General features: G+C 42.4%; 1 protein-coding gene across 9 annotated transcripts in view; it reads left to right on the top strand.

Moving 5' to 3' along the window:
- The window catches only part of PPP2R5C (protein phosphatase 2 regulatory subunit B'gamma), an 86,420-nt gene that overhangs the window by 24,048 nt on the left and 49,734 nt on the right, over positions 1-12,638 (top strand). The window contains exon 1 of one of the 9 annotated variants that reach the window (XM_083518627.1): positions 8,350-8,572. The exons of 6 other annotated variants lie outside the window; for them this stretch is intronic. In XM_083518627.1, coding sequence (XP_083374753.1) covers positions 8,479-8,572 — 94 coding nt within the window. In that variant the 5' untranslated portion in view covers positions 8,350-8,478. Of the gene's footprint in view, positions 1-8,349; positions 8,573-12,638 lie in introns of those variants that run through there. 2 more of the 9 variants (XM_083518624.1, XM_083518626.1) reach the window with 2 other exon arrangements.

The raw sequence follows: 12,638 nt of genomic DNA, 5'->3' as shown, positions 1-12,638 counted from the left end.
TTTCTAGAAAATGGCAGTTCAATAAATATGAAGGTAGTTGGTACACAGAGGTCAGAAATAATCTGTTAAACAGCAAGTAATATTCAGCTTAAAGAGGTAAAATGTCCCACTTTGAGAACAGATTTCAGATTTTCTTAAGCCGTGGGTGGAGGACCTCTAACCAAAGGACAATCTTGGCTCACCAAGGGGTCCTGTTTGGCCCTCTACCATTTCCCAAAAACTCTAGCCACCTACCAACCAGCTGATGTCACTTTGATGGGCAGGTGACACCAGCTGATGGATGGCATGGGGTTCAATTCTATATTGGCTGCATGTACCAGTTCTCGAAGCTACCAGCATGAGTTTGACCAAACTGCGGGAGGCAGTGGAAGACAGGAGTGCCTGGCATGCTCTGGTCCATGGGGTCACAAAGAGTCGGACACGACTAAACGACTATAAACAACAGGAACCAGTTCCCCAGAGGAAACTGGCGCGCACACAATCAAAACATCAGGATTTAACCCCTGCTCATCAGCTGCTGAGTGGGAGTTAAATCCTGCTCAGACTCCTGCAGAGAGCAGGATTGAAGCCTGTGCTCATCAGCTGTAAATTTTAAGCAGTGTGCCTCCGATTGCCGCTTACTGGGGGCAGCAGGAAAGCTGTTGCCTTTGTTCCCCATTTGTGGACTTCTCAGAAGCATCTGCTTGGCTCTGGAAAACAGGATGGTGTTTTATTTGGCTATTTATATCCTGCCTTTCAACAAGTTACCAGGGCAGCTTATCAGTATGCTGGACTGGACTGATCCAGCAGGGCACTTCAGTGCTCAAGAAAAGATGTGGGGGAATATCTCTGAACTTTTAACCCACTGCAGCTGAGCCGCTGCATGGGATCATACATATTTGTACCCTTCCTGTCTTTCCATGAACTTCAATGTACATAGCTCAATGGATACTTGGGGAATGGGACACACTGCTGCCGCCTCCCCCACTCCCCAAAGTATTTCATGGGGGAAGCGCTTCCTTCTCATGGTCAATGGAACGCATGCAGAATAACTGTATGATAATGTAGCATTTCTGCTCTGAGCAAGTTCAGTAATAGTATTCCTTTTAATGGAATTTTGGAATGGAGGAAACCTCCACGTCTGCATTATAATTAACACAGGTAAGATTCATATCCACCAACAGAGGGGTGTCCATTTGATCATTCCTTCCTTCCATTAATTATATTTCTATGCTGCTTTTCACTCTCACAAGTCAGAAAGTGGCTTGCGTAAAATAAATAACAACATAATAGAACATCACAGTTACAACATAAATCATATGAAATAATTAACAAATCATCAGTAAAAACAACCACCTTCTATAAAACACTATTAACAGAGCAGCTTAAAAAAATAGGCTAAACACCACAGCCACAAGAAAAGCCATATTGTAAAATTCACAAAGCATTAAACAGCACCCATAATCCACAGAACAATATTAACAACATTAACAAGCTAACAATCAAAAACAAACAAAGTGCTGTTGAATTCACGGACACACAAAATCACACAGTCACACAATCCCCACAACCATGGGTTGTAGTCTTCCACTTCGTTCATCAAAAGACACATACACATAATGGCCATGGCAGCAATTCCCTTCTGAAAGCTCCTAGGGCTGGAGGGTGGGGCAAGACAAGTGGAAAAAGCCCTTGCCTGATGGTCAACAGAGAGTCCCATTCCCCTCACATACCCCTATGTGTCAGTGTAGCTAACCGCGTATTTCTGATTGCAGTATTGCTATTAGAACAGTAGCATTTGCATTTTCGTTATAATGGTTATTCCAACACTGGTGTTTAGGGTTAGTGTGTATTTAACCAGATAAATATGTATTGATCATATATGCAGCCAAAGAATGTCTGTTCATGCTAATGCTATGGGTAGCCAGATGCAATTTCTCAACAACTCCTTGCAACCTTTTTAGGAACATGAGTAAAAATAAAATAAATAAAAATGCTTGCCTCTTGACCAAGCCATGAGTGTACCTAATCCAGTAAGTGCTGTGATCCCAGATGTGATCAAACCAGCTGCCCAGGGAACTTCCCAAGCAACGAAAAATGGCTATAGCCACCCGCTTGCATGCCCCATGTATCTGGTATCCAGAGAGATACCGCCTCTGAATATGAGGGATGTCTTTAGCTATAGAGATAATTCTAATTTTCATTAACTTGTCTTGGCCTCTGGATTAGGTGGCTGTAAACAGAACATTATCCCAATTTTAGATAATAAATTATTTTTTGTTAATGTGTAGTACTTTTTGCCAGTCTGCAACTAACTACTAATTTTATTGAATGGCCCCAAACTTTAGTGTCAGGGAAAAGAGACCCCTATTCCCCTCTCCCTCCCTCTACACATTCAGCTTTAGCAGTCCTTCCTCCCTCGAACTTAAATGGTAATTTAAGTGTAGTATAATGATTGGTAATTTAAGTGTAGTATAATGGTTAGAGTGTTAGATTAAGACCTGGGTGACCAGGGTTCAAATCCCCACTCAGCCACGAAGCTCACTTGGGGGGCCAGTCATTCACTCTCAGACTAACCTACCTCTCAGGGTTATTGTGAGGAAAAGATGGGGAGGAAGAGAACTTTGAGCTCCTTAGAAGAAAGGTGGGATATAAATGTCATACATAAATAGTAAAGGTAAAGGTACCCCTGCCCGTACGGGCCAGTCGTGTCCGACTCTAGGGTTGTGCGCTCATCTCACTTAAGAGGCCGGAAGCCAGCGCTGTCCGGAGACACTTCCGGGTCACGTGGCCAGCATGACGAAGCTGCTCTGGCGAGCCGGCACCAGCGCAGCACACGGAAATGCCGTTTACCTTCCCGCTATAAAGCGGTACCTATTTATCTACTTGCACTTAGGGGTGCTTTCGAACTGCTAGGTGGGCAGGAGCTGGGACTGAAAGACGGGAGCTCACCCCGCCACGGGGATTCGAACCGCCGACCATACGATCAGCAAGTCCTAGGCACTGAGGTTTTACCCACAGCGCCACCCGCGTCCCACTATACATAAATAACCTCACAACAATTTAGCCTCTTTTTTGTAGGGGAGGTGTTTCTTTTTGTTGCACTGCACATTTTACAAGTTTAAGTTGATTCCTGCAGAGAAGGATGACAAGAAGGTTTGTATAATATCCGGGGGATGTTTCAAATTATACTATATATTTGTATTAAGTCGCTAGTTGCAGTTTTCACATTTGTTAGTCACTGTAATCAACAATGTAGTCCAAATCTTTTTTGCGTTAGGCTGAACAGAGCTTACTCAAAACATCTCAAAATATAGAATGCCAATGTTGTGCTATTTTATGCTGTTGTCACAGCAAACAACTGTGCCAGCACAGACATGTATATATAGTAGTGGATATATTTTTTACTATCTTTCCTAAAATGTTAAGAGCAAGTTGCAGGCTTCACCTTTTAAAATACATTTTACATTGCTTGGCTTTTGTTTGTTCAATCTGTCATTCCAGACAAGTGTCGAATTTGTGTGAATGTGTGTTTTAGCTCTAGCTTCATTAAGGGTAAGCAAACTGAGGAGTCTTCTATTTAGATTCCAGCCACTAACAGTCAAATTAAAATACAACATTGTTTTTTTGTAACATGTTTTTTACTTGTATCAAGATCCCTGTTTTCTTATCAGGCATCATTGTTTAGAATAAACTATGGGAATTGACAAATTGTGCCCACTTAATTTGTTGCCCCAGAATACCAACATTGGCAGGGGTCAGATGATATTTCCCTAACTTCATCAACCATGATTTTTATTATCATTTGGCTTGTATGCCCCTTGCTTATCCAAGCCCTTGCATACAAATATTCTTCATTCTTTGCTTGTCTTAATCTAGAGTTTCCCATTGTATCTGTTTTCTGTACAAATGATACATTCTAAGTTAATCTACTTAGCAGAATTGGAAAAGGGTGGGTTTGTTATATACAGATTGGTCAGACTCTGTTTGCTCAGGAATCTGAAAATTTCTTAATGCTGTCTAAAAGGTTTCTGATCCAACAATTAAGAAATATTTTCCAGGTTCCCTTCCTGAAGCAGAAATGTAATTTCTACTATCAAATGCTGATGGGCCTGGTGAAAGGGGAGCTCTTATAAGGCTGGGATGCAGTTCCAGTGAAATAAACTTCTGGTGCTATTTCAGCATAATGATTTTTTGTAGTGAAACCTGCATTTCATTAATGCTGGTTGTTATTCATGTTGTATCTCCAGAATTATAAGCATAGTAATCAAATTGACTTCCTTGATAACTTTGCTTCCTTCCATATCGGGTATTAATAAACCTACCCATCATCCTGGGGGCCTGGTTTTGCTAGTGGCACTTGGTGTATTATATTCAATTAGAATTATGCTCCAAAGACCATTTGCCAAAATATATAGATATACAGTAAGCCAAGGTTTGTCATAGTGTACATTCAATAGGGAACTGCAGAATATTGTAGCTCCTGATGAGTGTAATTAAATGCTACATGTGTCTTTACAAATGTATTTGTTTGATATTTATACTTCACATTTTTAGGCATGAAAATGTTTCAAGCCTGTATCTGAAATTATCCTTTCCTTAAATTAGCTTAAAATTGATGTAGGCTGAACATTCTGAAAGGAGATAATATCTGAATGATCCAGGAATGAAATTGATCTTGTCTCTTTACACAGCTTACTAGTTGAGCCTTCTAAAGTTAATTTCACTGTAATTGGTATACAAACAATAAACGAATACTGAAGGAAGAGAAGAGCAAGCAAGACACAACAGACTTTCTTCTCGTGTTCAGAGAAGCTCTATTTTACTTATTCTACTAAATAGTGCAAGGATTAGCTTTTGCCCAGTGGGATTTCCCTCCTTCTATGTGTGCCATGTGCTGTCCCTAAATCTGCTCCAGAGGGTAAGGGGACCCCTCCGGAACAGATTTAGGGGGTGCATGGGGGAGAAAAGGGGAAGAATGTTCCATTGCGCAAGGATAAATCCTTGCAGCACCGACTGAACATTTTGCATAACACTACACTGAATACAGCCTGTTGGCTCTTGTCAAACAAGCAATTTAATGCATTCATCAATTACCTATTTGTGTTTTTAGGTGGTTTTACTGGGGTTTGCCTCAAATGACTAGAGTACTGTTCCTTTTCCTCACTTGAAGTAGATAAGTTTCAAGCTGACCAGTTTATTCAGTTCAGATTGAGGCACATTTGCTCCTACATATGAGTTAGTCTATGACAATCCTACTAGTACAATTTTATATTTTGGAGCTTGTGTGAACTTCTCTATCACCCCCCTTTCCAAGCCAGCCTACTACATACTGAATTTTTTTGTTGCTGAAAAAACTGGTTAGCTCAGTTGGTTAAAGCGTGGTGCTGATAATGCTAAGGTTGCAGGTTTGATCCCCATATGGGACAGCTGTATGTTCCTGCATTTCAAGGGGTTGGACTAGATGATCCTCAGGGTCCCTTCCAACTCTACGATTCTGTGGCATTGAAGTGGGCCTATAATCCCCTTGTATTATTCCTGATGTACTGTGCTTTGCATCTGGTCCTGGTTTTATAAAACTGAGTCCTTATGAGAATTGAAGCATATCTGACTTGCACTGTGAATACGGTTCACAAGGATCCATCAGCAACCAATGCAAGACATTTCCTGGAGAAATAGGTAGTGTATAGAAACTTGGGAAGGGACAGATGCCAAGAGCGTTATAGACACTAAATTCATTAATGAGCGACTCTCAACCCTTCAAATAAAGCTCACCAAAAACCAACAGGCTACTATTATAAGCGCTTATGCACCAACAGTGGATGCCGAAGAAGACATTAAAAAATATATTTACTCTCAGCTGGATACTCTCAGCTGGATAAAATTATCCTCCTGGGTGATTTTAATGCAAGAGTTGGGTGAGATTTCGATCTATGGCCTGGGACTATTGGGAAAGAAGGAGTTGACAACAGCAACCAGAACGGAATCTTAATTTTAATGATATGATTCTTCAATGATTCTTCCGCTTTGTTGGACTGGTCATGTTGTGCGGATGCCTGATGGATCGTCTTCCAAAGCAACTATTCTATTCCGAACTTTAAAATGGAAAGCGTAATGCTGGTGGTCAACAAAAGAGGTTTAAAGACTGTCTCAAGGCAAATCTTAAAAAATGTATTAAAAAAGTATAAACACTGACAACTGGAAAACACTGGCCTGCAAGCATTCCAGTTGGAGAACAGCCTTTACCAAAGGTGTCATGGGCTTTGAAGACACTCGAACTCAGGACGAGAGGGAGAAACGTGCTACGAGGAAGGCACACTTGGCAAATCCACACCGTTATCAACTCCCGCCCGGAAACCAATGTCCCCACTGTGGAAGGACGTGTGGCTCCAGAATTGGCCTCCACAGTCACTTACGGACTCATTGTTAAAACCGTGTTTATGGAAGACAATCTTACTCGGCTATGAGTGATCGCCAAAGAAGAAGTAGTTCTGGATGATAAAATTTCAGGAACTATCCAAATTTGCATTCTAATGAACGGACCTTTTCTGCAACTTGCATTTTGGGTGAATCTTGTAATACAGTGGTACCTCGGTTTACGAACTTAATCCGTTCTGGAAGTCCGTTCTTAAACAGAAACCATTCTTAAACCAAGGCGTGCTTCCCCTAATGAGGCCTCCCGCCTCCAGTGCCCTTCCACCGTTTGGATTCCGTTCTTAGACCGAGGTAAAGTTCTCAAACCAAGACACTATTTCCGGTTTTGCGTAGTTTGTAAACCAAATCGTTCTTAAACTGGACTGTTCTTAAACCGAGGTACCACTGTACAATAAGCCTGCAACTTACACAGGGGTTACATTCCAGGGATCATGCCTAAAGCCGTAATCCCGTATAGTCAAAACACAATGAGTTCAACAGCAAACAGGATTGCCAAAGTCTTCTTTCCCAGATCCTTGCCCGCTTTTTATTTTTTATTTTTTGCCAAGCACATAAAGTCGAATACCCACATGGTAAATGATTGTAAGTTGGTGTAGCGGTTAGCATGTTGGACTAGGACAGGGGTCTGCAACCCGCGGCTCCGGAGCCGCATGTGGCTCTTTTACACCTTTGCCGCGGCTCCGGGGTGGATACTAGCGAGGGGAGGAGGTGCATTGTGCGCCCCGACACTCCCCACTGTGGCAGGCGCTGTACTGGCTGTGACGTTGCATGGGGGCGGTGCGTGCGTTAGTCACGCACCGTCCCGACATCACCTTCCCGCCCGCTACATTGTAAGGGGCATGTATGCTGGTCACTGCGTTGAAAGGGGAGTGAAGAACACACACAAAAAAGGTAACTTGTTAATTTAGCGTTTATTTCTATGAGGAGGTGTAATTCTGAGGGGTCAAACAAAGAAATAATAAAAAAAATGTGACAAAAAAGTTATTTTTATAATGACAAGTTTTGCGGCTCCCAGTTTTTTTTCCCTTCGGAAACGGGTCCAAGTGGCTCTTTTTGTCTTAAAGGTTGCAGACCCCTGGACTAGGACCTCAAAGAAACCAGTGTTCAAATCCTCACTTGGCCATGAAACTCAGTGGGTGATCTTGGCCAGTCGATGCCTCTCAGCCTGACCTACCTCACAGGGTTGTTGTGAGGATAAAATGGAGCGGGGGCATGTGTACTTGAGGTCCTTGGAGAAAAAAGTGGGATATAAATGCAATAAATAAATTACTAATAAATAAATAAATAATAGTGGAGCATGGGGATTGTGTTGGGGTCCTGTAGCAAACCTCTAGTGTGATGCTTTGAATGTTTTTTTTTTAAGTGTATGATGAAATTTAATATAATTGCTGCTTGCAAACTTTTAAAAGTTTGTGTGTGTGTGTGTGTGTGTGTGTGTGTGTGTGTGCATGCACACGTACATTGTGGGCCTTTTGGGGGGAAGAGCTAAAATATTTCTATTCGTGCTAAAGCAATCATAAGGCAAATAGCACAGAGCCCATGCACACAGTTTGCAGGCTTGTGCAGTTCATTTTGAAGAAGAAAGGGGAAACATTTAAGGCATTCATGAAATACTGCTGAAATAGAAAATCGAGACAGTGCATCTATTTGTGGATCTTTGCTGGCTGATAACACAAATAGACTCTGAAAAAATCCTAGCACTCCTTTTGTGAAGTGAAAGTTAACTCCATGATATACTTGTTTGTTCGGAAGGTTTAGTGCTTGTATTTTCAAACAGTAGTCTGGGCATTCATTTACTAATGATGAATGGAAGTACAAGAGAGCTGACAAATGTACAAGCTTAATGCACGGTGACAGCCACACAGAGAGCTCTTTTCATTTGCGGCTTTTCAGAGTCATTTTAAGTTGGTGCATTTAGCCAATCAGCTTTCTCCACTCTGCTGACATCACTAACTAGCCAGTTCCCTCCAGCTGCAGAGAGCTTCAGTTTCTTTTTTTTTTAAACTAAAATGGAGGCTGGTTTCTTGCCTTAAGGAGTACACCGCTTTCCCTGCTGAAGCCTAGATGTTGACATGTAATAAAGCTGGCAGCAGGATGGTGGTGGACGCAGCCAATTCAAACGGGCCATTTCAGCCCGTGGCCCTTCTGCATATTCGAGGTGAGTTATTTGTGTTTGAATGAATTGTAACCCTCTGTGGCTTGGTAATAAAAGGCTATTGTGATTCTCGGGTAAGGAAAGCAGGAAGTCCTTTGTAGCAGAATCCATTTTTGTTCCGATGCAGATTTATTAAAGTTGAAAAAATATAGGGGAGTTCTATTAAATCTTGACAAGATTTAAGAATCGGAAGGGCTGCTTGCATCGTTAAACAGGTTTTGCTGCTTTCTGCCCTAGTGCTCCCCTCCCCCCACTTTCAGGCTGATGTCAAAGGATGTGAAGTCACTACCCCAGAAAAAGGGGGGGGGGAGTTGGAGGGAAGAGAGGCAGGGCACTTAAGTTACACAGCAGTTCTTTCAGAGAATTGCAGCTCTTTGTGGCATATGTGAGCGATAACGTGCAGTAAAAGGATTTTTGTGTCTACAAGTGAGGGTTCATTTATGGCTTCTGTTTAGGTTTGCAACTAAACAGGAAAATGTGACTGAGTGATACAGTCCATTGCATTATAGAAGGCAGCCACTATATATTTAGGAAACATCCAACGAAACATGCTTTTTGAAACATACAACGCTGACATTGTGAATCTTAAAACATTTTACATTGCCGTGTGGAGCGCTGATTATAGCGAGCATGAGTGTATTCTGCCATTGGGCATCTTAGAAATCTGTAGTGTGTTTTTAAGTACAGTACCTTAAACAATTCCTAAATTCTCTCGAATTTGATTCCAGTTTGCTTTGTTTCAAACACTTGTGGGATTCATTGATTCATGGCTTCTGAACAAATCAAACATTAGCCAAGATACTGATTCTGTGTTTCTCTTTGAAACGACAATCCCAAATGCCAGTATTGTTATAGGATTACTGGATGGCATCTCCTCTAGTTTTACTAACAGCAAACTAACAGCATTATAAACATACACCATTCCCCACTCCCTTATCAGCATTCTTGGCAGAGAAAGATTTCTAAGCTTTACATGATGGAGACTTCCAAAAATAAAATTTAGCAAGGAGTGATCTTACACATTTCTTGTCTTTATTATAAAATTATGTACATTAAAAAAAATAATTTAAATGCAAAGGAATCTTGTATTTCCTGCATTTATTTCTCTTCTGGCTGTAGTTTGCTCACTTTATTGATAGAAGAGTTTATTTATGTTTGTATTATAATTGATGTGTGCTTTCACTACAAAAGTTATTTCTTAAAAACAACACTAATGGTCTGTTCAGGACTTGCAGTTTAAATAGAGGGTGCCTTTGTTAAAACCCTTAACTTTGGGGTTCATAGTTATGTCCTTTCCATAGTGACCCTCAAACTCTAGCAGTGACTTTTTAAAAGTTAAGGCAAACCACCTCCAGCACTTTCATTTCTTGATAAATACTGAAACCGTTTTAACTTGCACTGAAGTAGAGTGTGCTGAAAAACCTAAATTGCCAGGCCAGTCCATTCTTCTTTTCTTACACACTACCAACTTTTTTACAAGTTTCTTTGCTCTTGAAATAGCTTCCCAACTTGTATTTGTAATTGGGACCAAACAGTTGTGTATAACTAGTGGCGTCTAATGCCCACTAGACTTGGTGGGAATACAAAGATGTCTGGTGTGTGTTGTCAGCAAGAGGTCATGGGAATGTGTCCGAATTCTGATATTCTCCCCGTCCTCCTCCCTTGCAAGGTACACTGGATGCATAGGTTAATGTATCTGCTTTACAAATAGCACCTAAATAAACTGGAAAATATCATTCAGGAGAAGCTCCTGCTGTCACAGTTGCTTTTCTGCTAGGAGGAAAGTTGTATGGCTTCCACTTTTTCTGTTTCTCTCGCTATTCACCTACTTTGCAAATAGTGGACACTGCATCATTGCAGTTGTAATAATAATTTGGCACCTAAATGTTTTATCTTGGGTACCCGCTGTCACAATTTCTAGTGTGGGTTCATGCCATAATAGCCATATTTTTCTCAGAGGTAAACCCCATGGGGAATTCCACTGGGGCTGCTTACCTGATAAGCAGGTTCAGGGTTGCAGCTGGAATTGGCCACACAAAACTGTTAAGAAGGAACCCCCTAAATTTCCAAACCTGTAGGAAAAGTTTATTCTCCTCCCCCCCACCCCAGCTTTTAAAATTTACCTAAGTGTCTTATAGTCTTTTTATCTTCACAACAACCCTGTAAAGTAGGTCATAGTACAATTTTAGCAAAACAACAGAAAGGATAGCACTATCACCTTAAAAACTAAACAAAATATAAAATGGCATAGCTTTCTTGGACTGGACTCCACTTCATCAGATGCATCGTTCTTGATAATCCATGAATCAGTTATGCAGTAATACTGTACAATACTTTTGCTGTAGTATTTAGAGTGCTACTGGATTGCCCCCCCCCCCATTTCTGCTGTAGGCAGGGGAAGTGAATCCCATTTTTGGTATAAGTACAAAGAACAACAGCACCAAACAAGTCTATGGTAAAGTCTATGGTGAGTCTATGGTAAAGGGGAGGAATTTTAAATTTTGGCCACAGAGCAACACTTTATCCTCTGGTGCAGGGGTCAGCAAAAAAATTTTAGCCATGGACCGGTCCACTGTCCCTCAGACCTTGTGGCAGGCCAGAGAAGTGGCATCCGGGGCAGGGGAGAGCTAGAAGAAGAGGTGAGGGAGGCAAGTAGTCCTCCCCAGTCGCTACGCTTACCTTCCCAGGGGCTGCCACCGCCGCCGTTGCTGCTGCTTCTTGTGGGTAGGCAGAGGGAGCTCGCCTGCTCTTCTCTCTGGCCCACAGGAGCACCAGGACGGGGGTGGCAGAGGGAAGATGAGTGGCAGGAAAGGGCTGGCTCCAGAGAGGGGCTGCTTAAAATGGCACTCAGCCAGCTCAGCCCAGCCCCCTTCCTCCTCTAGGCAGGGAGGGGAGAAGCCAGGAGGAGGGAGGGAGGAAGCGCCGCCGCGGTGCGTGTGAGGGAGAGGGGGGAAATGGAATGGCGCGGGGGGGGGGATGGCACAGCCCAAACAAACAGAATCCCCACGCCGATCCACGGACAGTTCGCTGGCCGTATCCTGAAGGCAATTGGGCCTGATCCGGCCCGCAGACCTTAGTTTGCCAACCCCTACTCTGGTGGTTTGGGGGGGGGGGAATGCGTAAAAACAAGACTCTTGCCAAGTGTCATCCAGAGAAGGAAAATGTACAAACAACGGTATGGTAACACACACACACACACACACACACACACACACTGGGAAGGAGATACGCTGGACTGGAAACAGGGAAAGAATGAATCTGTGGGAGGAGAGCATTTCTGTGCTTCCTGGTCACTAGGTAGCACAGGAGCAAGCCAGAGGAGATGTTCAGGGAAGATGAGGAGTGCCTTCCCTTCCTCCCTGAGAAAATTCACACCCTTTCTTTTGCTCTCTCCACATTTGCTCTTTCCTCTCTCTCTCTCTCTCTCTCTCTCTCTCTCTCTGTGTGTGTGTGTGTGTGTGTGTGTGTGAGAGAGAGAGAGAGAGAGAGAGAGAGAGAGAGAACAAATACTAGTTGTAAAAAATAAAAACCAAGCTGCTCAAACTACCAAACTTTCCCTCTTGCCTGCCTGCCTACAAAGTGTGCTTCAAGCTGTTTGGAGGTGTGGTCTTGAAGGAAGCAGCCATGAGCACACTCAGAACAGGTCCTGGGTCTACCCAAAAGATAGATTACATTAACTAGATTGAGATGATGACAACAGGGCCGGGGGCCGGGGGGCAGTTACAATCAGGGCAAATAGCTAGTAGCTTCTTGTAAGATAAACACTGTAAGGCATTTTAAGGGGTATATAATATTTATTACGCTGATATGCCACGTGTTACTCCAGGGGTCTCAAGGCGGTGTGTATTGTTGTCCCTTCCCTATTTTATCTTCACAGCAACCCTGTGAGGTAGGTTACCAGGCACTGTCTAATTAAAAAAAGATGTTTCCCACAGGGTTACGATCTGCCGCTGACCCACTGTTTTTTCCTTGTGAAGAATACCATATAGATAGTGTTCTACAGCATTGTCTATTTTGTCTATATATTTAACTGGATGTTAATTCATAACCAATTTCATTTATCATAGTT

The sequence above is a fragment of the Podarcis liolepis genome (assembly GCF_965112155.1).
Source record: "Podarcis liolepis genome assembly, chromosome: 1".
Lineage (NCBI taxonomy): Eukaryota > Metazoa > Chordata > Lepidosauria > Squamata > Lacertidae > Podarcis > Podarcis liolepis.
This window is presented reverse-complemented; position numbering and strand designations above follow the sequence as displayed.